The 24,379-nt window shown below is 37.0% G+C and overlaps 4 protein-coding genes and 1 long non-coding RNA gene across 14 annotated transcripts in view; 3 read left to right on the top strand and 2 right to left on the bottom strand.

Annotated features, from left to right (window-relative positions):
- The first annotated feature begins 64 nt into the window (after nucleotides 1-64).
- On the top strand, nucleotides 65-3,346 carry LOC147759767 (uncharacterized). The gene is made up of 4 exons (XM_086996426.1): nucleotides 65-355; nucleotides 1,518-2,019; nucleotides 2,217-2,374; nucleotides 2,718-3,346. Exons 1-4 carry the CDS (start codon nucleotides 65-67, stop codon nucleotides 2,997-2,999), a joined length of 1,233 nt encoding a protein of 410 aa, XP_086852552.1. The 3' UTR covers nucleotides 3,000-3,346.
- A 1,469-nt stretch (nucleotides 3,347-4,815) lies between these two features.
- On the top strand, nucleotides 4,816-9,015 carry LOC106168119 (uncharacterized). Its single transcript, XM_086996433.1, has 4 exons — nucleotides 4,816-4,899; nucleotides 5,273-5,406; nucleotides 5,643-5,795; nucleotides 8,203-9,015. Exons 2-4 carry the CDS (start codon nucleotides 5,305-5,307, stop codon nucleotides 8,398-8,400), a joined length of 453 nt encoding a protein of 150 aa, XP_086852559.1. The 5' UTR covers nucleotides 4,816-4,899; nucleotides 5,273-5,304; the 3' UTR covers nucleotides 8,401-9,015.
- A 934-nt stretch (nucleotides 9,016-9,949) lies between these two features.
- On the bottom strand, nucleotides 9,950-14,840 carry LOC147759766 (folate receptor beta-like). Its single transcript, XM_086996427.1, has 4 exons — nucleotides 14,603-14,840; nucleotides 10,784-10,984; nucleotides 10,449-10,584; nucleotides 9,950-10,253 (listed from the first exon to the last, which is right to left on the bottom strand). Exons 1-4 carry the CDS (start codon nucleotides 14,744-14,746, stop codon nucleotides 9,979-9,981), a joined length of 756 nt encoding a protein of 251 aa, XP_086852553.1. The 5' UTR covers nucleotides 14,747-14,840; the 3' UTR covers nucleotides 9,950-9,978.
- LOC147759765 (uncharacterized) lies at nucleotides 12,392-16,105 on the top strand. Its single transcript, XR_015331255.1, has 2 exons — nucleotides 12,392-13,261; nucleotides 13,757-16,105. It is a non-coding gene; the product is annotated as an uncharacterized LOC147759765 (long non-coding RNA).
- Nucleotides 15,216-24,379, bottom strand: part of LOC106168118 (rho guanine nucleotide exchange factor 10) — a 33,072-nt gene continuing 23,908 nt past the window's right edge. For 8 of the 10 annotated variants that reach the window (XM_086996415.1, XM_086996414.1, XM_086996419.1 and 5 more), the window contains 9 exons: nucleotides 24,061-24,156; nucleotides 22,140-22,231; nucleotides 21,747-21,865; nucleotides 21,073-21,171; nucleotides 20,542-20,717; nucleotides 19,973-20,124; nucleotides 19,543-19,685; nucleotides 18,401-18,569; nucleotides 15,216-18,183 (listed from right to left, as the gene is read on the bottom strand). In XM_086996415.1, the coding sequence (XP_086852541.1) occupies nucleotides 17,021-18,183; nucleotides 18,401-18,569; nucleotides 19,543-19,685; nucleotides 19,973-20,124; nucleotides 20,542-20,717; nucleotides 21,073-21,171; nucleotides 21,747-21,865; nucleotides 22,140-22,231; nucleotides 24,061-24,156 (2,209 nt within the window). In that variant the 3' untranslated portion in view covers nucleotides 15,216-17,020. Of the gene's footprint in view, nucleotides 18,184-18,400; nucleotides 18,570-19,266; nucleotides 19,323-19,542; nucleotides 19,686-19,972; nucleotides 20,125-20,541; nucleotides 20,718-21,072; nucleotides 21,172-21,746; nucleotides 21,866-22,139; nucleotides 22,232-24,060; nucleotides 24,157-24,379 lie in introns of those variants that run through there. The other 2 variants (XM_086996421.1, XM_086996424.1) reach the window with 2 other exon arrangements.

Here is a 24,379-nt window from a genome sequence, read left to right as displayed (position 1 = left end):
GAAAACTAATCTCTACTTTTGTAGATTGAGTGGAAACTTTGAAGTGAACGAGACGTCGTCTAATATGGAGCGTGGGGAGTTGTCTTGGAATCTCCCGGCGCCGCTTTTACGCAATTTAAAGTCTGCCCAAGTGAACTCTTGGGACTACAAAGAAGGAAAAGGCGTGGCATCGCTTTTCATTGAATACAAGCTAGATAGCAAGCAGGACCCCGTGACCAACTCGACGTCCGAAGTAATTGAAAATGGCCTCGCTGACCTATCTTTATCATCAGATACCACAGAAAGCGACGACTCCTTAGTTGTCATCAAGGAAGCCAGTACAAAGAGACGACGAAGAAGACGAAGACGGTTTCAGGTACATTTGAACTTAAGTCAATCTAAAATAAAAATAATTTCAGTGCTGCGACCAGACCAGTTCTACTGTAGTAGTAGGGTAATGAACGGGTTATAAATATTTTAATTGCATACCTTAAAATATATCCTAAAGGAGCAGACCCGTAGTCAGGGGGTTCGAGTCGTTCAAACGAACCGCGTTTTTGCCAGGAAAAAGGTTTGCTCTGGGAAAGATTGATCTACTTGTAGGTGCAAGAAGGTGTCATATGGTAAAAGGTCCGCTGTTTCGGTAAAAGCCCCCCCCCCCCCCCCTTTGAAATTGATAGCTACGGGCCTGGGGACACAATACGATTCCCGCAGATCGATATAGGACTCCTTCCTATCCGCCAGAGTCAGCATTAATTCCTTATAAGCGTATTTAAGAGTATGTCCTTGGTATTTCACATTTTTGAAAATCTGCTGGGCTTTTCTGACCATGCTTTCAGACATTATTATTATTATTATTATTATTATTATTATTATCATTATTATTATTATTATTTTATCCACGTGTAGACAGTATGTTTTCAAAGATGTTGCACTGTCTCCTTGTGCGAGCATGCATTTTCTTAAACTTTTAACATTTCCACATGCAGTATTTTACAAACTTGCACCCATGTATTTAAAGAGTTTCACACTATAGGCCTATACCATCACAAAATCTTAGATCAGGTGACCACCTTCTTATTAAGGCTTGTAAGGCAAGATTGGTGTCATACGGTGACAAAGCTTTTAAAATTGCAGCACCTGGAGAAAGGAATAATTTACCCATCAATCTTAGGCAAATTGTAGACCCTGGACATTTTAAAAAGGAACTTAAAACCTACCTTTTGAAGCAATATTATTTTTAATTCTTGAAAGAATACTTTTTACGAACAATTGTTCTTAGTTCATAGTTCTACTTTTCGCCTCCTATCCATTTGAAATATCTATTTTTTACCTTTAACATTTTTACTATTATCATTTTCCTTCTATTCATCTTATGACCATTAGAAATTTTTTAATTGTGAATTTTATAAATTTGTAAATCTATTGATCAAACGTTGGATTTTAGACTATAAATGATGATGATGATGATGATGATGATGGTTGTTGTTGTTGTAATTATTACTAAACCACAATTTCTTTTTTTATATTTTATACAGCACGAGATGGTATTTCAGGCGAAACAAAAAAAGAAACCAATGTCAAGTAGCGATTCGGACAGCGAATCAGAACTTTCAGAGACCTGCATAATTGCAGAATATCTCGACGATGCAACCATCGACACATGCGACGAATCAGACCATTTGCTCTATGCGCAGTTGCCTTCCAGGGATAGTGAAACGTTCGAAATCGTCGCCCAAGATAACAACGGGACCCACTTGACAGACTACAAGCCTGAAGAGGTTTTCGGCCTTTCTATTCCGAACTCCGACCTTCTGCGCTTACCACCTTCTATCTGTCAGTACACGAGACTCAGAGTTTTGTATTTGACGGGCAACAGACTTCAAAATTTGCCAAGTGACCTGGCCAAACTGCGCAACCTCGAGCTGTTGCGTCTCGGGAACAACTGTTTCCGGTCAATACCTGCAGTCGTTTACCAGTTGACCGAACTTCGAAGCCTGGACATGTCGAATAATCGGCTCGTGACTCAAGGAATTACAGGTTACTGTAACAATTGTTAAATATACGAGTTACCTATATTAAGAACATAAATTTCGGTTAGACGATATATCTTTAGTACTATCATTTTAGATCATTAAGGAAATATCCCATTAAAAAAAAGTACACATGCCAAATAGTGAACTCTTAATTTAAAACGATGTCAGCTATAAATGCATTTCATTTTTTTTTATCATTAGGTGCTATTAAGAAGTTGACAAAACTTGAGAGCCTGGCACTCAACGCAAACGAGATTCGTGAACTCAACATTGGCATATTTGATCTGGAGCACTTGGTTTTTCTTGATGCATCGCTCAATCCCATTTTCGCCATACCAAAAGCAGTTCAAAAGTTGAAGGTAAGAGTTTTTTTTTTACACGAACCACTTGACTGAATGTGGAAATAAATCAGAGGGAATGGATATTTGTTTGTTTGTTTGTTTGTTTTGTTTTGTTTTTTGTTGTTTTTTTTTAAATCAAAAACAGAGGGAATGGATGTTTGTTTGTTTTTTATCAAAAACTTTTGTTTCAGTTACGTACATATATTTTACCTTTTGTTAAATATACATTCTATATATTTTATTTACCAGTCACGCATAAAGAGAACCCATTTTTCTCCCCACGATGTACTTGTAATTCATGCATACATGCACCCGTATAAACATGTACATGTATATATTGGGATGTATACAAATGTTTCAGAAATTGGAATACCTTCGCCTCAAAATGTGCCGTCTGCAGGCGCTACCAGAAGAGCTTGGCGATCTCCCAAGATTGGAGACAATTTGCGTGTCTGAGAACATGATCAGCAAAGTTCCCGCCGAGAAATTCCAGAAGATGAGACAGCTTCGAACAATTTGTCTGCATTCAAACCGCCTGTGTGTACAGTGCCGCCGGAATGTCCCCTTACCAAATGGCCGTATGGTTTCCCAACCCTGCCCCATATGGTCGAACAATAGAGGCCGTATGATAATTACAGGGTAGGGGAATCCCCAAGCAATCCTTATCGAACGCCAATTTAGTCGGTTCAACGAACACGGTCTGCCCCTTCTTAATTGCCTCACTTAAGGTTTCTATTATAGCTGATGCAAAGAGATTGCTATCGACACGAGCAAACAATACCGGGTTATGTATCAACTGCAACAGAAGACTCGAGTAAAGGCAAGTCGAATATTAGAACAAAACTCTGAAGAACAAATCAGGCTTAGTTTTAAAACACGTATAACAATTTTATTTGATGATAATAAGTCACGATCAACAAAAGCGTAGTTAAAATGGAAAATTATAAATAGCTAATGCATCAAATAAATATCAATGTCTCATTACCTTTATTACATGTGTTGCTAGTTTAGTAGCCTGATGCACGACCTTCTCTTCGTCGTATTTCTTTAACACATAGTAAATTGCTTTTCGCGACACTTTATGGCCTTCATTTTCCATTTGTGCGGTTATGTTTTTAATTCGCACCCCTTGTTCTCGGAGGGCGATGATACGCAGACGCACGTAATCGCTAAGAGGCATCTTGGAATTGTGATGATTTGGAAAATCTGAGTGTCGATTTATACCGTTCACTTGGCAGGTGACACGATGGCACAGAAATCAGTGACATAAACATGTCATATTTTACAAAATACTTATTGGTCATTAAGGAAGTCCAGATACACAAACAATCCTGTTGACACGTGTCAGTTGATTTAGAATTATGTGCAATTGATTAGTTTGGATTGAAGAGCGTCATCGCAATGTTAACATTAATTTTAGACGACGCGTGTCACACAGTAGTGATTATGTAATAGTCAGGGCTTAATCACTGTGTTTACCCAGCATGAAAAAAGCTAACCTGAAAAGATTGTTAATTAATGTGAGATGGCACGTGCCAACCAGTGAAGTTAGCCCGAGAGATTGTAATCCAGCTTTATAAATTAATTTCTTTTGATGCTTTTTGTCCTACAGAATCAAGGAATCAGTCTTTCGGTCGGCCACCCGTCGCCTTGTCAAATAAAGAAATATTCGAAATTCGACAACGGGCCAGTTCCCCAGGCAACTTTTGCGTTCAGTTGATGGGAAGGTTGTTTACGATTGATGAACGAATACGAAAGGACAGAAATGTTACGGGTGTAGATGGGAGAGATCCTATATGCAAATATAGACAGAACTATATTAAAGATATGGCTAACAAAATGTTTATCACTGAAACAACTGATAAGTCTTTTTGGAAAAAATGCATTTCGTCTATGAACAAAGCTAATAGACATATAGGGACATACTATAAAAATAAATTTCAATCTTGTTAATAATATGTATATAGCAAAGACAGTTTGAAGCCTAATAAATATTACATGTACAAGTGCGAGTAGTGTTTTATTTGATCTTTAATAAATTCAATCAATTCATAGCTACAATGTACACGAAAATTGCTGTCATCACCGAATCTTTTTGGTAAAGCGACTTTTAAAATCACTGTTGGCAAGTTCTTATACTTAAAATCTCCGTATCAGAGTAGAGTGATCAAAGTAGAGTGAAGCCACCGCGCATTAAAGGTCAATTAACGCTTGGACGAACACTTAATTGCGACCACGCTCACCTTCGATCTTTATCTCAGCGAGCTAGGGTTAGGCTCTTTTGTTAGCAGAAAGTTTGTCACGATAATTGCACGACGGGCAGGGTATGGAACTATTGTTAACAGAAACCAAACAGCGTATGGATGACAATGTTATTTCCATAGTTACTGAGACAGGCCGTCCGTACAACCCGCAGCGACCCGGAGGGTAAGTAAGGGGACATTCCGGCGGCACTGTACAAGAGAAAGCCCTGGTTAAGCTGCGGCAGTTGAAAGATGTGAGGCTGGGTCTCAATGACGAGCCAGTTTCACAGTCTTTGAATGGTAATTTACATCTTTGTTTGAATAATCGGCAAAAACGTCACGTTTGGACCACGTTGCTACCACATGATCGCAACTTGGTAATCACGTGGTCCAAAGCAGTGTGTTTGCTAGGTAACGCGCTGGTCTCGAAATCACCGTTTAATGTAAATATGTATATTTAATAAAAAAAAAAAAGCAAGAAACGAGGAAGTAAGAATGGAAGGAAGTATAGAAAAAAGACAATAGGTGCAATAATGCTAAAAATGCTATTTTGGGTAGCGATTGTTAGTCCAACACCCCGATTTTACTTGGATAAAAAGTCCTATGAAGTTTAATAGTTAAGTTACGATGTATTGTCAAATATTGTATGAAATTTCTCCTCTCCACAACACAGCGTGCTGCGGTGGATGTTACAAAAAGCCTCCGATGGAAAACGACGTTCTGGTCATTTATTCTGGGACAGACGATGCTAAGAGAGTTGTCGACGACGACATTCTCCCTATTTTAGAGAAGAAATTAGGGTTGTCAGTAAGTGGGTCTCTCTGTTGAAGAAAAAATATCCATTTGTCAAATTATAAAGGTATCATTCAGTTATTTATTTTGGAAAAAGGCTCATTTATTACCAAAAGATGTAATGGCAGTGGCAAAAAATTTGACCCTGTGTATGCCTCTGTTCTTTTCTTACTTTCAAAAGGCAAATGTAATAAATCTACTTTTTTCTGATAAGTTTGGATAAAAAATGTTCCGATATCATTTTTCCAAAGGCTGTGGTAGATTTTCGTGACTTCACGATTGGAAAGCCAGTTTTCACCGAGTATGCCGACAAGCGGAAGAATTGCAGAAAAATTTTGTTTGTGTTAACTGCAGATTTCTGTAGTGGACTGAAGGAAAACGAAAACAAAATGCACATAAATGAAGTAAGTGTGTATAATGTTAATTTGATTAAACCTTTCATAATGTGCGCATGACCGGAAGCGAGCGTTTCAGGGCACATTAGGAAAAGCAACCAAAAACAACGTACATAACGTTGATGGCGTTTTTTTTTCAATTGGTTTTCAAACTTAATGAACGAAATTATTTCATTATGTATAAACTGTGAGGAAGTCGCATTATCAAAGCGAAATATTTGATACTGCAACCAAAACTGGCATCATGCTAAATTAAAATGTCCAATCCGTAATTGGCCTATACACATGAGGTAGGGGAGAGCGGGGTTGGTTGGAACAGTTTTCACGTTTTTTGCGATATCTCAGCAGTCAAAGCTTTGGGGACAAAAATAAAAAATCTGATAGGGGAAAATTATATGCCGCACTCATCTATGAAATAAAACATCAAGTAGGTCTTTTTATTTTAGAGTTATAAATGCTCAAAGTTGCCTCCTAAAACGTTCCATCTCACCCCACCCGCGGGGTCAGTTGGAACAGGCAGTGGGGTGAGTTGGAACAAGAGGGCGAGTTGGAACGCTTGCATATAAATTCAAAGTATAATTCATTTTAAGAGTAGGATTATCTATATTAATTTCCCAACAAGTAAGTGTTACTTTGTATTCGTATCTCCATAGTTTGTAAGCATTTTTTACGTTTACAATTTGCTTTCAAATAGTCTTTTCGATGTATAAACCATATCCAGTTACACTTCATTTCATAATGATAACAAAAGTGGTGTAGTTTAAGAGAAAAGAAATTGAACTCATATATCTCAACCTATTAACAACAGTATGTTAGACCTACAAATGAAAACTGTATCTCTTTCAACTCAACAACTCAGAATCAAAATCGCAGTTCTGACATATGTACACTCGGTCACCCTTACAGTCTTCATGTGACCACTTTAGACAAACAATGCATTTAACCCATTTCTCCTTTGGTCGGCTGTTAATGAACGGCTCCCCACAAACCAGACATGGCCACTCTTCTTCTGACACAGAATCGCTGGTCATCTTTAATTTCCTTTTTCTTGATTTTCTCTATCGACTAGAAATCTTTAACTGTTTTTTATTTTTGTTGCGCTTGTCCTTTTTAATTTTGTTGGGCTTGGCCTTTTCTTTTTCGAGTAGCTCATTTTCAGGTGTGTCAGTTAGTACTGCACTGCATCGTTTTCTTCTTTTAATCTTTGGACTGCGACGGTGAGCCTCTGGACTTGAGCTGTTTTGGGGTTTTCTTAAGTGCGCTTTAGTGTGTTGTAGCACCTCTTCCGGTGAGGGCAACTGAGATTTCAACTGAATCTTTGCCTAAGTTACGAGGTGAATGTTTGTCTTTTCTGGCGGATTTTGTACCCTCGTTCACTAAACATTGACAGCAACCCCCAATCCATTACACAAAGCATTTAAAACAATATCGGCAGAATTGGTGTTGTATAGTTTATCCATAACATAGGCTCTCAGCTAGAATATTTTCATTTTGCCGCGAAAAGCAGAGTAATAATCGACATTTCCTTCCACATTTAAAAGCAATTTATCGCAAAAAGCAACAGTGGGCATGCAGACCCCTATTCGACCAAACAGCTAGCAACTGCATTTAACAAGCAGTGACCATCCCCCCTTGTATCTTCTAAACGCATGTACATTCCGGCATCATGGAGATGTTCTATCAGCTAGATTCCGTCTCCAGTTGGAGTTGTACTGGGTTACTACGTTACTACTCTCTTCAAAGTTGAAATTAAAATATTTAGAGAGGTTTAAAAAAATGAAAAACACCGTGCGGGGTGGGTTGGAACACCCCTGACAGTGTTCCAACTGGCCCCATGTCAAATGTTCCGACCAGCCCCCATGACGTCATGGCCTACTTATGACACTGTATTTCTTTAACACGTGGGAAGTGTTTAAAAAAAACGACAGCTTTTTGAACATCAAGGTGGTCCTAAACGCTATGCACAATTTCAGTGATATAATCCTTATACTTTAGTTTACAGCACGATGAATGTCAAAAATATGAAAACTTACTTCGAGAAGCAAAAATAAGTTTTTTTCGCATAAAACTTTTACTGCATTTTCGAAACTTCCACAAGTTTACCGGATGAATGACCATGCCACGTGACATTTTTATGCTGAAGGAGCACATGATCGGTCTTGTGGTTTAAGAAATAAAGCCAATGTTCCAACTTACCCGCGTTCCAACCCACCCCGCTCTCCCCTACGTACTAGTTGCTCTACCACAGTTATTCTAATAAGATGGACTTAAATTTGTTTACTTGTGATCTTACATGAACATTTAATCTGATAGTAATTGATTCAAAAAAAAAAAATTAGGCTTACTTTAAAGGTTCACTTAAAAAAGAAAACAAATTGAACATTATTCCAAACATGAGCGTTCATATTCATGACAGGCCCTCCAAGCAGTGGCAGACGACAGCAAGGTTCACAGTCACGGTCACAGTGGACGCCACGAGGGGTATTCAAGAATTATCCCTCTCATCTGGAACGATGATCCAAACTTTCAGTTACCGGAAGAGCTGAGAAGCTATGTCCAGCTTCACAAAGACGATGAATTCTTTTTTGAAAGACTTCAGGAAGCATTGGCGTAAATTTGGTGAAGACGGTGAGAATTGACTGGCGTATCAGTCTTTTAATCTGGTTGCATTCAGCGAGAGTCTCCACAGAGTTGGATCGATCTATGTAGAACAAAAGTCTCATTGTGAATGAGCCTACTGAGTTATGCCAAATTCTGCAGTGGAATCTCAATCAATGTAGAACGTAAATTAGTTAAGGAAAATTTGCTCTATGCGACAAACGATCAATTTCTGTGCTACCTCCACCAGGAGTTTATCGGTTTGTTTTTGTCTTTGTTGAATTGCATGAAGCATCCTACCACAAAAATGGGCTAAGTTAGAATCGATGATATTTTGGTGCTGATCCATTAATTTATTGAATTAAAGAATATATAGAGCCGTCTACCATAAAGTTACAAGAAATGATCACTTTGTGAAGATAAATTACCGGTGAATAATTCTACCCCATACTAAGTGTACAGGTATTAATGTGATGGGCATTACTAAAACATACCTCTGGCATTATAAAATGTATGCACATTATTTTTTTTAAAGTTCCAAATTCTAGAGGGTAATCTAAGTAAATTATCTTGTAAATACTTTTAAGGAGAATATGCTTAACCCCACAAAGTTTTCATGTGTTTGTTTCAATATTGTTTTATGTAAAATATTTAAGGACTAGTAATGCATACACTACCAGTATGTGAGCTTTCTTAGAACATTCTCAAAGAATGACTTTTTGGTTGTAAATGAAAGTAATAATTAATTATCATTGTGTTTTATGATTAGATGATTTTCTTAATTAGTTTGACCGCATAGACACTGGCTCCAAGGTACCAGTGAACATTCATGCTGCGATTAACAAAGATACCACAAATACATTTACCTGTAGCAACAAATAGGATTAAAACGATTTTTGGTTAGTCAAAATTGTCCCCACCTATGTAAAAATACTTCCACTCCACAACTTAACGCCAAATAACTTGAATGTCCTTTGGCTGTTGGGCATCACAGCATCTTTGTTTTAAAGAAATCCTCAAAGTATTGTTCGTGTAGTATCATAATGTTATAACATCATATCATAATGTTTATTTATACCTGTCCTTTTCCTTTTGAGTAACTTACCAAAAACAGAATTCCTTGTCCATCTTCACTCATTATTCAACATATACATGTATGCCTTAAGATTTGGGACCTAGCTCTAGATATATGTCTTTGTGTTTATGGTTTGTTATTCTTCATAACACGTTGTATAAAGTCTAAAGAGGTAAAGGCGTCTGATTAAGTCGTTAATCTGATTAAGAAGTTAAGTTCAAAAATCCTTTGTAACGGTTTGAGATTAAAGAGTGGGAGTTCCCACAGAAAGTACCTGAGCAAGCAAAGAGTGAATATGAAATGATTAAAACTGGTTATTGTAATCAGCGTTGGATTTCCTCATAGCAATGTACACGTTTACAAATATTTTGACCACAAATCTGGAAAGTGTAATGACGCGTTATCCACCCTAAAAGTATACCACGGTGTCCATATTTCAAGCCTGTAAGTAATTTTCATAATGATAATAATAATAATAATCGTTGTTGTTGTTGTTGTGAAACAGATCCCACTCTCAGATTATGCCCATATCCACAGTAAAGTGAAGTACAAAGACAACATCCCTACAACGCATAAGGAACCAGGTGGCGTGACGTAGGCGGCGCTGGCTGCTCTCTGCGCCACGGCGACGTTTGGGTTTGGCTTGCTTGGGTCAAAGTCAAAGGTCATGCAGGAGTCGTCATCTGGTGTCACTTTGAAAGAGTAGTCCCAAATGGTTTCACAGAAATTTTTGGCATTGCGGTAGACTTCGGAGAAACGTTTACACGTTGAATTCTTACGGCAGATGTTCATACCTAAAGGAATGATAAGATTAATCAGAATTGTGCTGTAATATTTCACTTAGGGCATTCAAACTGCAGAAATTGTGGCTTTTACGTGCAGATCGAGCCATTATTGAGCGTCCGGAAGGAGGCGCTTAGATAATGATGCGACCACTTAGAAACATTATAACATTTTATATGAACAAATACAAACATTAAGGAACGTACCTTGCGAGTCGCGGTCCATACCAGTGTACCAGTTCGCGTGACACGTGTATTCCCCCATGCACGCCTCCCACCATTTCTTACACACACTTAAACACAGTGGAACATTCTTGAAACGCTCACGCTTTGGCGTATGGGCCTGAAGATGATTGGAAAGTGTGCGAAAAATTAATCTAAATTTGATAACTTGGTGCTTTTCGGATACTCTATTTATCCCCCACATATTGAGAGAGAGAGAGAGAGAGAGAGATTGCGAAGTATCTTTTAAGATAACTAGTTAAAGGTATCTTAGCATTCACAAACACAGGCAAGCAGAGACCAGATTTATTTTCACTCACCGTCGTTATTATCCACTGACCAATGTTTGGAGAACAAGAAAAGAAACAAAGTTCGTCGTGGAACACCCTCTGGCACTCAGACGACAATTTGGGTTTCTGAGAGCAGTGGACGTAGTCAGTGAGGTTCAGCCATTGGTTGGTTTCTAGAAAACTCGTTGTCATGCCGGCCTTGCAGCAAGATTTGTCTCTGTAGCGATGACACTGAAATGGCAATGGGGTGTACAACTGTGACAAGAGATAACCAAAAAATGGATTAATGAAGATTATAATACTAAATTGGTAAAAAAAAAACAACATTTTAACAGTATTCCCAAAATCACGGCCGATTCAGAATGTATGAAAACAACATGATCCATATTGTGTGCCAAAAGACTTAAAAGGTTTTCTGTCTGGGATTTTTGTACCAATTATAATTTTCATCAAGAAAAAAAGCAATTTTCTCACTTGCAAACGTTGTGTATCAATTACTAAAGATGAGTAATTTTGCAGGATATTCAAATATAATATATGATCATGACTTAAGGCCAAACTTGTATATTATCCTGTTTACTAACTAAGCTCGCGTATATAATACTGGTTTGCTGTCTAGGTCTTCAAGGGTCAAGGGTATCTTTTTATTTAGGGGTCAAATTATCTTGTCATACTAGTCCCATAAAATACGGCAGTTGACATATACGGTAATGACTCATCTTTTTAATGGGGTAACGTGTGAATTTTACAGATACTATATTTTTTAGGTCATAAATTCTTGAAATTAAAACATTTCTACAAAGTGGTAGCAACAAAATTGAGAAAAGGCTACCTTATAGGTCTGTAATAAACATTAAAAGCACAAAAATGCTTTCACAAGATATAATTTATAAGACTTCAGAATTACGCATCTGAAAGTGATAATTTTCGCTATTGAAAAGAAAGAGTCGTTACCGTATGTAGTCAAATGTGGTAAAGGCATGGCCACAGTCAGCTGCACTTCTCATCTAATGTCTGTCTAATATGCAAATATCCATGATACTGCCTATAAAAGTGTCCTATAATGCAGTACACAAATGTGTCTTTTGATAATATGTCACAGCAAGGAAATTCTTTCAACACGGGCAACAGTCAGGCGTTAATGGAATCTACCGTGTTTATCATTTTGGAAGTAAGACGGGGTAAAATGCTGCATCTTTTGATTGATCAACTAAAAATTAAAAATAAATTGATAGTCCTAGCTTTTGAATATTTGCCTTCTCTTGGGAACGAAAGCCTGGGTAATACTTATAGTTTAATTATAAATTATATCAATAAAAAACTCAAATCTTACCATAGTGGGGAGAGGCACTCATAAACTAGTATTTTCACCTCGAAAGGGGCGGAACCTAAAGTGCGACGCTTGCGAATTTTGATTCCATAACTCTCAGTAAATAAGTAACAATTTAAAACAATGCAACTAATAGACTTCTCAACGATCTGAATAATAATATAAAATGCTTTCAAAAGATCAACGAGTGCGTAATAAGAAGCATCGTATTACCCTGTAGAGATGAGAAACATTTATCACAGAAAGGGAAGAATTTCCCTTTTCATTGAAATTTTAAGTCTTTAAAACCACTTGTAATTTGTCTTTATCTACAACAGTCATTCTTTGCTAGTGGTGCACTGCGGGGGGACCATAACAAGAATGTTATTTAAATTTAGATAGCCGACCAAATTCTCATGACATCGTTGTGTATGTTTCAATAACAAATCAAAGAAGCTGCATGAGCAAGGAGGATATTGTTATAAAAGCAAAAGAAGAGAAAAAGCAGAAAATATATCGAAATTACCCTCAAAATGGCGTCTTTTTTTGTGGAATTTCGACCCTACCTCTATTTAGGAACAGTTTGTTTAGGGTTTGAATGAATTATTGAAGCAGGGAATACACCTACTGCAAGAAGATATAATACACAGAATGTGCAAATGGTTATTTAAATAAAATTTATTTGAAGTCACTGAAAAATGATCACAAAATTAGCTTAACTTACGATACATGCGGTGTCCCACCCCGATGAAAATTTCATCTAATCCTATCTTTCCTTATTAAAACTGTTCAATCGTCCAAAGTAGTATTTCGGTTAGTTTGTGTCACGAAATCCATGATAATATCAGTTTTCTTAAGAATTTCACATTTATTGCTCAGCAAGGTCGATATTTCTTCACCGCGTCCCAATATTACGTTCGCAACGCTGAAACTTCAGAGATCGATTCTTATCAGACGACTTTAAAATGCCGCGTGAAAATTATACATCGATAGCGATCTTCTTCCATACTCACTAACTGATGACGTCTACACACGAATGGCTTCTTTTACACACTAAAAAAACCAGCTCAAACTGGCGGGTGGTCCATTCTGATAACATATCACGCAATGACGCTGTCGAGATAGGATGCAGGGCACAGGTGTAATTCCCTCGATTTAACCGTCACAGGATTGTTTATTGGGATCTTCTTTGTATGAAGGTGAGAAATAATGAGTTTCGTTTCATTTTTCTTCAATTGTTTCAACATATTTGTGTACCGATTGATTTTTACCATTCTATAAGTAGGGTGACTTCGTCTGAACTTTCGTTTTGCGTCTGTTTCACATGGGGGACTAAAGGTCTTATTGAACATGGTGACGCGGTGATACCGTATTCATGTTCTCTTGTTCTCGAAAACTCAATCATCGAAATTGAATTACTTTTTTTTAGTTTTGTCTTAAATTAAGCTGCTACACTGTATTCCGTGCGTTTAAAATTTAACCGTCTGTAAAAACAGCAATAATGGATTACTAGCAACACTTACGTTACGCAATGAAGCACCGAAAATGGGTGAAGAAAATGTGTCTCAGTAATGCGTGTTTGCCACTCATAATGCACTGTACTTTGCTTGAATAAGCAATAAACTATTTGTGATCTTAGGTTATCCATTGTTCGTTATCAGCGTTAACAGATTCTTTGTGTGATTTTTTTTCAGAATCCCAAGGGTGGATGCCTTAGTATGCACAGAACAGATATCACCATTGGTCTTCATATGTCAGGAAGAATGTTATAATTATGAACTTTGTGTTACACTGAACTTCATTTTGTTAAATTTTGTATTTAACTGAACTTTATTGTGTTAAAATAATAATAAAAAAATAATAGTTCTGATAAAAAACTACAATCTGGAACATTCTTTAGATCAACTTTGTTCATGCAGTGTGTGTCCCATATGACAGAGTTACAGTAAATAAAATATGTGCATTATTCCTCTGTGTTTGTCAATTCCATTTTAAAAGCATGTGAAAGTGGTGTGCCCCTCATGAATGAAGTGTGTATGGATAATAGCAAAAATATTGTTATTATTTACATGATTATAAAAAGTTTTTGTACCCGCGTCAATAACGTTACCGTGACCCACATATTCACCATTTTTATTAATTATGAAATGTGGATTAAATTCTTCAAAACCAGTTTTGAAGCATTGAGACAACACCCCCTTATGATTTAAACTAAAACTGAAAACATTCCATTAGACTTTCATTAGTTTGTGCAAAATATATTACCCAGGGTAACGCGTCTTGGATTTGGTGGGTATAGCTGTTCAACTCTCCTGTGTGCCCTAAAAAGGGCAGCTGCTGTTTCCCTTTTTATGAAATGATAAACTGTGATGGTGTAGCTATCACATCCCAAAATTACAGCTTCCCAGAGAAAGTTTGAAATTTTCGGTCAAATTCAACATTTTGTAACCACTAGCAAAGAATGACAGACAAGAAAACTGGTTTGAAAGAAGGGTGTGTACAGAGGTAACAAACGCGTTTACGTCATTTTTCTCACTTACTTCAGTGGCTGGCTCAGGTGAAGGTTTCGTCTTGCTGAAATCTTTTTGCAAAACCATACATCTCTCGTAAGATGTCCCTTCAACGCGCTGGACTGCAATTAAAATTGCCAGAACTGCAAGAGCCGGCCGTAGTTGAAGCGCCATTTTAATCGACCTTATCCAGGAGGTACGAGAATCTTCGCGATGACCTGGCTTTCACTAATCAGTTAATTTTAATATTATGGTGCGCATGGCGTCTTCATCAGAGTAAACCCAGTCAACTAAAATGAAGTAACTTTTGGTAAAAATTTCTATTTCCTTTTATGAAATAAGGACAATTTTAATCTATCTAATTCAACTCCTTCCGACTTATCGTAGTGTCGGTCGATGGTGTACTATTGCGTAAAAATAGAAAGAAAAAAAAGGTGTCAGCGATGAGTCGTCATACGACATGAACATACGAGGTCAAAATATGAAATTTTGCACAGATTTTGAAATAGTTCTTGATGGATCAGATAAATTATTTAGTCTTCATAGGCTGCAAGCTTGAGATATCCAAAATGGCTCACATATGTAAAATGGCGGCTCATCATTAATAAATATTGCTTTAAATACAGTAACAAATCACACGAAGGCAATTTTAAGATGTGCATTATTATTCATCAAAATGAACAATCTACATAAACAGCATATAGCCAGTAAATATTCACAATAATTGAAAGCCACGTCATGTACACAAGTCCATTCACTTGTATCGTTTTATATATTTATATTACACAACTACAGGTATACGCAGTACATGTATATCCATTGTAGTAGATTTATAGACAAGGAATACATCAGTAAATATTCATTTAAGCAGTTTTATAATCACTGATATTTATACAAAAATCAAAAGGAGGAAATATTAGCATATACAAAAACTTCATAGATTTTTTATCACCCATTGATCAAAATATTTCATGTTAATCAGCGATCAGAAATAAGAATAAAAATGTCTTTTTAGAACTATTTTTAAAACATTTTAGACGACAATACAGACCGATTCTGACACACTTTCAAAAATGGTAAAAGCAGTGACTCTATAAAAAAGTCAAGCACCATAAAACATCAGATTTTTATTAATCATAATATATATATAATCAAAATTATTGTACCACAAATTCATAAAAATCGTCTTTAAGCACATCTTAGCTAGTATCACTGAATATTTATCATCTGCAAAGCAATTCTGCAAAACTACAAATAGTATCAACAAGATAATTCTCAAAACTGTTTACAATACACTTTTATATGTAGGCTAATATTATCAAGAATATTTGTACAAACTGTACCATGATGTATAAAATAGTCATCATTTTACATAACACGCACCGACCTGTTATTCACTGTATAAGATATCACAATATGGAATATTTCAAGTGTACTTTATACAATACCTGTTATTTATCAAATAAAGTTATCCTACAAATATTTCTGCCTTAATTTGTTCTTTTTTTAATAATCATACAGGCATTGTGCTAATAGAAATAATTTGATCCAATTACAGCTTAACGCCCCTTACTTTATTCCATGAATCTTTGCTGTTTTTTCACAACTATATTTAATAATTTTTAGAGTCGACTTATTTTTCAATATGAATTTTTCATTAAAAACTTGTTCCACTGTAAATTGTACATCAGCAAGTCATATGTGTGCAATTTTACACAAACTTAATATGGCAATAAGGAGTTTTCCACAACTTTAACATAAAAATGTATCACAGTTTGCACCCTATTTCTACCTTGTTTATCATCACATTGTAAACATTTTTATCCTATTAGAAGTGTAAGTCATGGGTGAGAACAAAAATGGAATAACACTGCAAAAATATTGGAAACATTAAGATAATTTTTACTTACCATTCTAAGTATTTCAGTGCTAAAAGCTATTCACAAACTTTTCCACTGTAGTTCAAAATTGGGTTAGTTGAAAATTGTGTATAAGCTAAGCCTTCTCTGCTAAAGAATGTTAAGTCACGGGAATCTAAATCACTTACTGTTCCTATTTCAATTAACAGAATCAAACAAAAATTTCCATTTTGCCGTTTCCACTTGGTATAAAATCTAAGGTCCATTGCACATTAACAGAGAATGCTGCTTGACCTATAATATTAAAGGTGGCGCTTTTAAGCTTAAAAGCATCACTTGTCCTCTTGGTCCCATCCTTATTCTTCTATTTCACTTCCCTTAGTTTTTATTTGCCTCCATAAATAGAATGTAAAGATACATTCTTCTAGGAATGCCGATTGCAATCACTCAGAGTAATTACGTCACCAATTACTGTGTACTCCAGTCTGCCAGAGAAGCCTAAACCTAAGCCTCCTATAGAAAAGACATACATTGTACTGGAATGAAAATATTGATGTTCAGATAAAATGACTTACTTGGTGGAGACCAATTAAGCCACCTTGCACTGCCATAAAATAAGCCTCGCGTCCTCCTGTTTCTTGTCCCTTGGAGTGGCAACGTTCCAATTTAAATACCCATCTCCTCCACTTACAACTATCACAGACTTACAGTGCAAATTATGCAACTTTCTGTCTGAGGACTTTGCCGCATCACTTTCATCCACATCATCACTAGCAGGGGTGGCAATGTCCTCTTCTGTTTCATCTACAGACTCGAAACTACTTGTCAGTTCGGAAGATGTTCTGTTGTAGCTGCGCAACTTCACAGCTGAATCGAAACTGAAGGTATGGGCTGTTTCCCCAACAGCAGGGGACGCCATACTTTTTACCCGACGTTTGGGAAACATTATTGAAGCAGTTTTAGTTTTTCGATAACGGAGGAGGTCTGCTCCCGTTGCCTGTAGAGTCATGTACCCATGTTCTCCAGAAGTCTGCACCAAGACGTCTTCATAATCTTCCGTCCCAGTGCCTTTCAGCAAGCTTCCATACAACACCGAAATATCATCATCGTACTCCACCTTGTCAATGGCATCCAATCCGATTGGGGTGGACTTCCATTTGGACTTAGCATTAGCTTTAAGTGGTTTAAAACTATGCTCAATGCTGAAGCTACGAATAACCTCCCTGTCAGATGTTCTCTCAGTTTTCTCACTGACATGGGAAAGGGATATTCGCCTGATGTCTCCCTTGCTCTTCCGCTTTGACTTCGGGGAAACCACTGCTGGCATGGTCTGACTTCCAGAACCAGACGCACTCTCTGGTGGACATTTGGGAGATGTAGCTTTGGGTGAAGGGGATGACAAAGGCGAAGTTGCTGAAGCATCGCCTGCAGAACAAGGCAGCTCCAGTCTGTCCGTATCCTTCACATCAACATTTTCGCCATTGGCATCTCCCTGGAAACTCTCCGCCCGCCCAGGAACAGGGTCAATGATGACCTCGGGGCAAATACCCACCAAAAATTTGACAGGACCAATATGGGTGTGGCATGACACGCTGGGTCCTCGACTGATGAGGGGTACACCCTCCAACCTGGGGAGGGGGAGAGACAGGGTTATACCTTTGTTGGTACCAATCCACAGGATACCTCTGCTGGCCATGAGACAGGTGATGGCTATACCACGTGAGAAATCTGTACCAGGTTTTCTGGCTTTATCTGGAAATATGAATATCAAATTTCAATGGTGGTGCTTTATTCTGTATTGACCTTTCTGGGGCATAAGGGCAGTTCATTTGAACCCCAGGCTATAGGTCTTATCACATGTTCAACACAATGACAAGGAAGCTTTAATTTTATTACAATCATTCCTTATGATGTCAGCCTTTAAATGTTTTCAGTTAAAATGGAGACAGATGCAGCCATGTTTACTTACGTTTCAGTGCCCTGGTGACGGCCGACGCTATGTTAATGTCCTGCAGATGTTGGAACGTCTCCACATGGTAGAGGCGGATCAGGGATTCTTCTTTAAATGAGATCCAGAACCCGCAGCCAGACTGCACCATACACTGTATACAACCATTCTTCTCTACTGTCAGAGTTTTCTACAAGAATTATTTCAGAAACCATATCAGAGGCAAAACTAATATGTATTCTAGGACAGCATAGATTGCTACAATTATTTCTTTTCCATTAATCAATTTTAAGATATATATACTGCTGTGAATGATTTTAATGTCTCCTACAGAAAAGAAAATGGAGACATCTTACATGAAGGTGAGCAGAAACTTGATGAAAACAAGTTAATGCACATTTATGTATATATCTATGTAAAATGTTTTGTGATACACATAGTAAAATGCACTAGTACCATAATAAATCATTATCACAAATCACATTATATAAAGTAATCAATTCATGTTCTCAGACAGAAATCATGCCTCACTCCAATGTATTGTATTGTTTTTCATCTCTTTTATGAAATAAGATGGTTAATATGAGGTTTCTGGTCCATTTTGATGAAAGAAAATATGACTCTGCCTGGTTGATGCAAACACAAAGCCTTGTGTTAAAGAAGACTGGGAACAATCAATTATTCAAAAACATGCTTTTCTGGCAGCATTCAAATAAACCACCTCTCCTCCTTCTTTGAAACATAACATTTTTCAAAATTTAATGGATCATTAAACTAATATTTTATAAGGCCATGCCATCACTTTGGATACTAGCAAATTGCTTCTAATCTGCAAGTGGATGACCTAAAAGTAAGCTGGGGAGAAGGTGGAGGGTGGGGTGTGGGGTGGGGTCACTTGTTACAGTACCTTCTTGCGTAAAAGCTTGTCTAGTATCACAATGGTCTGAAATTTTCATCAACGAAATGAAACTATTTTGCTGCTGTCAGGATTGATACTAAGAAAGTTCTATCCCCATTGCAGAATATGTGCTGGTTTAACTAATGTTGTCAAATTGAAATCATGGATCATCTATATTCAAATGGACAACTCCATAATTTGTTTAGTCTTTTTAACTGGTTTAGCAATAATTAGACACTTCAATTTCCGATGCATATAATTTTACCTCTTTCAGTTCTGTTTTTGGGTTGATGATGTTAATCTTATTCCCACAGGCGCACCACATCTTATCCTCCACTTCCAGAAGACACAAGACAGGCTGCTCTCCAAGTTTGGAAGTGTGAGACTCGTTGATCTTCCACTCATCATCTGCAATTTACAGTCAGGAATAAATCAAACAGTTTCGTAATATATCATAAGAAATATAACTAAACGGTTTACCTTGATTTGAACTGTTTTTACCATTAAAAAGCTGGAAAACTTAAACTAAATCAAAATTTTGAAGAAAGCAAGCATTGCTTTATGACGTAGTTCAAAAATTCCTTATCTTATCGGTTTCAAAGTGCCTTTACTTCTCTTTAGAGCTGGATAAACAATTTTATTTTCAAAAGAGAGAAGAAGGCTGGAGCTCTGGACAATCTTATGGCATGCCTTACCCTTTCCCCTGCTGAATATTACGATAGCACCATTCTCCATGGCAACAAATACTTTGTCCTTCATGTACTTCATTGTCCTTATTGGGTTTGGGATATCTATTGTAAATATGGCATCTTTTCTCTCTTGTTCCCTCACTGAATATACCCCAATTCTGCAAGGAGAAGAAAACAGGCTTCATCACATCTTTGTTTAATTGGTATTAGAACAAACTGTATAATAAAGGACAAAAAATCTTTAAGTAAAAAAACATGTGCCTATCACATTTCAATTTCAGTCACAATTTACACAATAGCATCTCCCACTCACATCCAACACAGCATATCATATTGAACTACAATGACTGGTACAGCCAACACAATCTCCTGTCACACCTAACACACCTGTTACTGTCACACCTAACACAATCTCCTGTCACACCTAACACAATCTCGGATTCTCCAATCACACCTCACACAATTTCTTGTGACACCTAACACAACTGTTACTGTAACACCAAACACAATCTCCTGTCACACCTAACACAATCTTCTGTTACACCCAACACAATTTCTTGTCACACCTAACACACCTGTTACTATCAGTCCCCATCCAGACTGTGTCCCCAGCACACACAGTGTCACTGGCATCTTCCCCATGAAATAAATTGGGACCAGGGACAAACTCCACACAGACTATCTTTGCCTCACAAGCCATGAAGGATTCGATCACCCTAGGTTTACTGGTGTGGAGGGAAATGATGGTCACCTGGTATGAAAAATATATTAAGAGGTGAAACTTAGTTACACACCAGGTATGTTTGGAGTCAAATCAATATATTACACTTAATCATAATAATTGATGTAAAGGAGAATCATTTCCCATATTTAAGGCTCTACAGAAAAATAAGTGACGCAATAATTTCTCTGAGCCTGTACAGTATTAACTTCAAAGGATGCATTAACCCTTTTTCTTCTTATTTTTGTAATGGTCATACTGAATGGAAACACCTTAATACCGCAAGCCTTGAGTAGTACCTAACCTTGCTCCATAACACTACATTAATACTGGCAGACCTTTATGGTAAATGTTTAGATTTTGATGAGACTGTCTTGGCACTGACCTGCCCCCTATCTTCATTACTACTACATGCCCAGAGGTGCTGTATTCCCAGTCCACTGTTATCACTGGACTGGAGGAACACTGGGACAGCACAATCCACCTGGAACACAGCACAACTAACACAATCAATTAACAATTCAGACATTAAAATTGATAGACTTTACTCTTTGTTTGTTATTCCATTCAATATTGATCAAATGCAAGTACCTAATAATGAAAAAAAATTTTTTTTTCAACTTGGAGTCCACTAACTTTGTTGAAACTTATACAAAAATGCTGGAAGAAGATACATTACATATAAATCTTGTAATTATATATATTATCCAAACTCTCATTCATTAATCTGATAGAAATCTTTGGAAAGCACCCAAAATTGCATAAAACCTAGTTTTCAAACACTCATTAAGAATCAACTCCTTTATTAAATAAGACTATAAAAGTCTTAGACCCCATTTCCAGAGATTCGATCAATCTACTTTAGATCGACCTAACTCCCTGGGGGTTCACGCTAAATAGCTGTCAGCCGGGCAGACACGAAAGTTAATTACCCCCTTACAGCTTGTAGTAGGCGGGACGGACATTTAAGCCGGATTATCTGACAGTAATCTAGTGAGACTACCTGCGGGGATAGATCAATCTAAAAGCTCTGGGAATACAGCCTTAAACTCAACAGACCTTGGTATACTGTTTGGTGATGTCTATGGGCAGAGCTCTGATGAAGAGAGGCATCTTCAGGAGTCCCTTCTCCCTCTCTACATGTTCTGGGAAGGTCCAGGCTGGGTTGTTATTGGGATCTGCAAGGAAATGGTGCAAGAAATACAATAGATTGCGTTAGAGAAGAAAGATGCATTGTGTTGGGTAAGACACGGAATGTGCTGGCTTGAGATGTAGCTCAAAATATTCTTACAGTGTCAAAATCATTCCAAACTCAAAATAAATAAATAAATAAATAAATGATAATGATAATAATAATAATAATAATAACATTCAGCCGGCAGAAACCTCTGGCTTGGACCCCTGATAGTGGAATATTTATGGTCAGTGTAACAATCCGGCACCAACACTTACCCATGGCTAACTGGGTCATCTTAAAGTCCAGTTCCCAGGACTGCTTCTCCTCTGGCGATCTCACCTGGTATGTGTACTTCACACGACCCGTCCTAAAATGGGCAGGAATGGGTAACAGATTTTTATTATAGAAATATAGTTTTGTGAAGGATTATTGTGTCCTTTGTGGTCGGTTTATTGATGACATTTCATGCACAACATTAAACGCACTTTCTTATATCAAGCTACTCCCATAATCCTGCAATATCTACAGAGGAGTAATGCTGAAAATTTTGTGATCATTTTATGCAAAAAAGTATGGACAGACAAATAATTGTAAGAAACGTAAAAGAATATAAATTATATTTACAATATGACTTCAAGAATGTGAGTTATCCATCGTATGCCTGCAATGAGCACTTAATTTACCTCCGTATCTTTAATACCAAAACATCATTTTATATTTGAAAAAGACAGAGCAAGAAGTTATACACATCAGAACTAAGATTGTGTTAGGAGAGATGGGTTGAGACCAGATTGTGTTCACTGTCACAATCACTGATTTACCATATAACACTGTATAAAGGCATGCAATATACTCATGCAAATGTGAGCATTATAAATTATAAACCTGTACTCTAATGATGTATCAGATGAGTCAACATTCTGGACATCAACATTTATCAATGACAAATAGACTTAGTGTACACAAACACAATTTTCTAATTATTCTAGCAGTTCAATTTTTGGTCCAAGATTCCTTTATGAAATTCAATATTTTGTCATTAAAAGTTTAAATGAATAAATCCACTTCTTACAAATCATCAAATCTTGTACAAGATCAAGCACAATATTACAAACAACAACAGTTCAAGTAGCTATAAATGATATTGTCAACACAAAGGCATCAATGGTGGCATTCAAATGCATGCTTTTTACAATATATTGACAACAAACCATAAAATGTGGTATCAAACAGAAACAAATGCATGCTAGATACAATAAAATTAAACTTTCATAATAAATAAGTTTATTAATGACCTTTTGTACATCTGATTAGTAAAACAATAAGAAAGGAATCTGCAGGAACAGAAACTGTGACACATAAAAGACGTGTCTCCAAAACGTTTGGAATGTGTAACATGCCCACAACCTGTAATCTCCTTAAATTCAAAAATATTTTTAAATAAATAAATAAATAAATAAAGTTTTTATTTCACTAAAATGAATTAGATGGCCCAAGGGGAAGATAACATCAAGTTTTCATTATTGCAAACAATATAACATGCATATCAATATAATGCATGCAAACATAACTACTCTAAAGCAAACTAAAACCATTAACCTAAAGGGTTACACTATTGAGGTTAAAGGTCAGAGGTCAAGGTCACTGCAGCAGTAAGTTAATCATCCAATAACAGCCCTGTAAAACCATCCAATAAGTTACCTACTCTTTAGTGAATCAATTTCCTTTTTATTATAATACCTGAATAAAATTGTCAATTCAAAACAACACTCCTAAGCAGTACTTCAGCTCTGAAACTCCTCTTCCTGAAGCACATAACTTGACATGGTGACATCACAAATGTCATGTATGACTCTTTTCATGACTCAGATTCATGGTGGACATCATGATACATTTCATTTCCAATACCATGGTGCCTCTGTTACTTTTCTGACACCCCACCCTCTTATGACACCCCACCCTCCTTTGACATCCCACTTTCCTGGGACACCCCACTTTCCTGTGAAACCCCACCCTCCTGGGACAGCTCACCCTCCTAGAACACCCCAACCTGTGACACCCTACTCTCACTTCAAGAGCCCATCTCTCATAAATACTGTTAATAACTAATAATAAACTCAACATGCTATAGTAGTAATAGTAACAATACAACCTCCCATCACCTTGTTACTGCTGCAGTGACCTCACAATTATCACCTGTTAATGGTGTATTTATTTTTTGTGGTTTTCTTGTCGTCTTTCAGTGCAGCTGACCAGTGGGCAGTCGACTCGGCTATAGCATTCCGCACGTGACTGGACACAGAGAGGCAGAAGACAGAGAAGCAAAGGTTAGATTTTTTTTCTAGGAACTTTGCAGATGTTTATGTTGCAGTTTGACTTTTACAAGTGCAGGCTGCAAACCGGTCTACCAAAATAAGTTGGTCTAAAATTTAGGACCAAACAATTGGTCAACTTTCATTCAAGATGCATCTCTAATAGCTTTCTCAAATAAAGAGACAGCTGGTCTAAGTCTGCT

The sequence above is a fragment of the Lingula anatina genome, chromosome 9 (assembly GCF_051362555.1).
Source record: "Lingula anatina isolate TDL-2025a chromosome 9, LinAna3.0, whole genome shotgun sequence".
Lineage (NCBI taxonomy): Eukaryota > Metazoa > Brachiopoda > Lingulata > Lingulida > Lingulidae > Lingula > Lingula anatina.
Note: the sequence above shows the minus strand (reverse complement) of the source record. Positions and strands in the feature narration are given on the sequence as shown.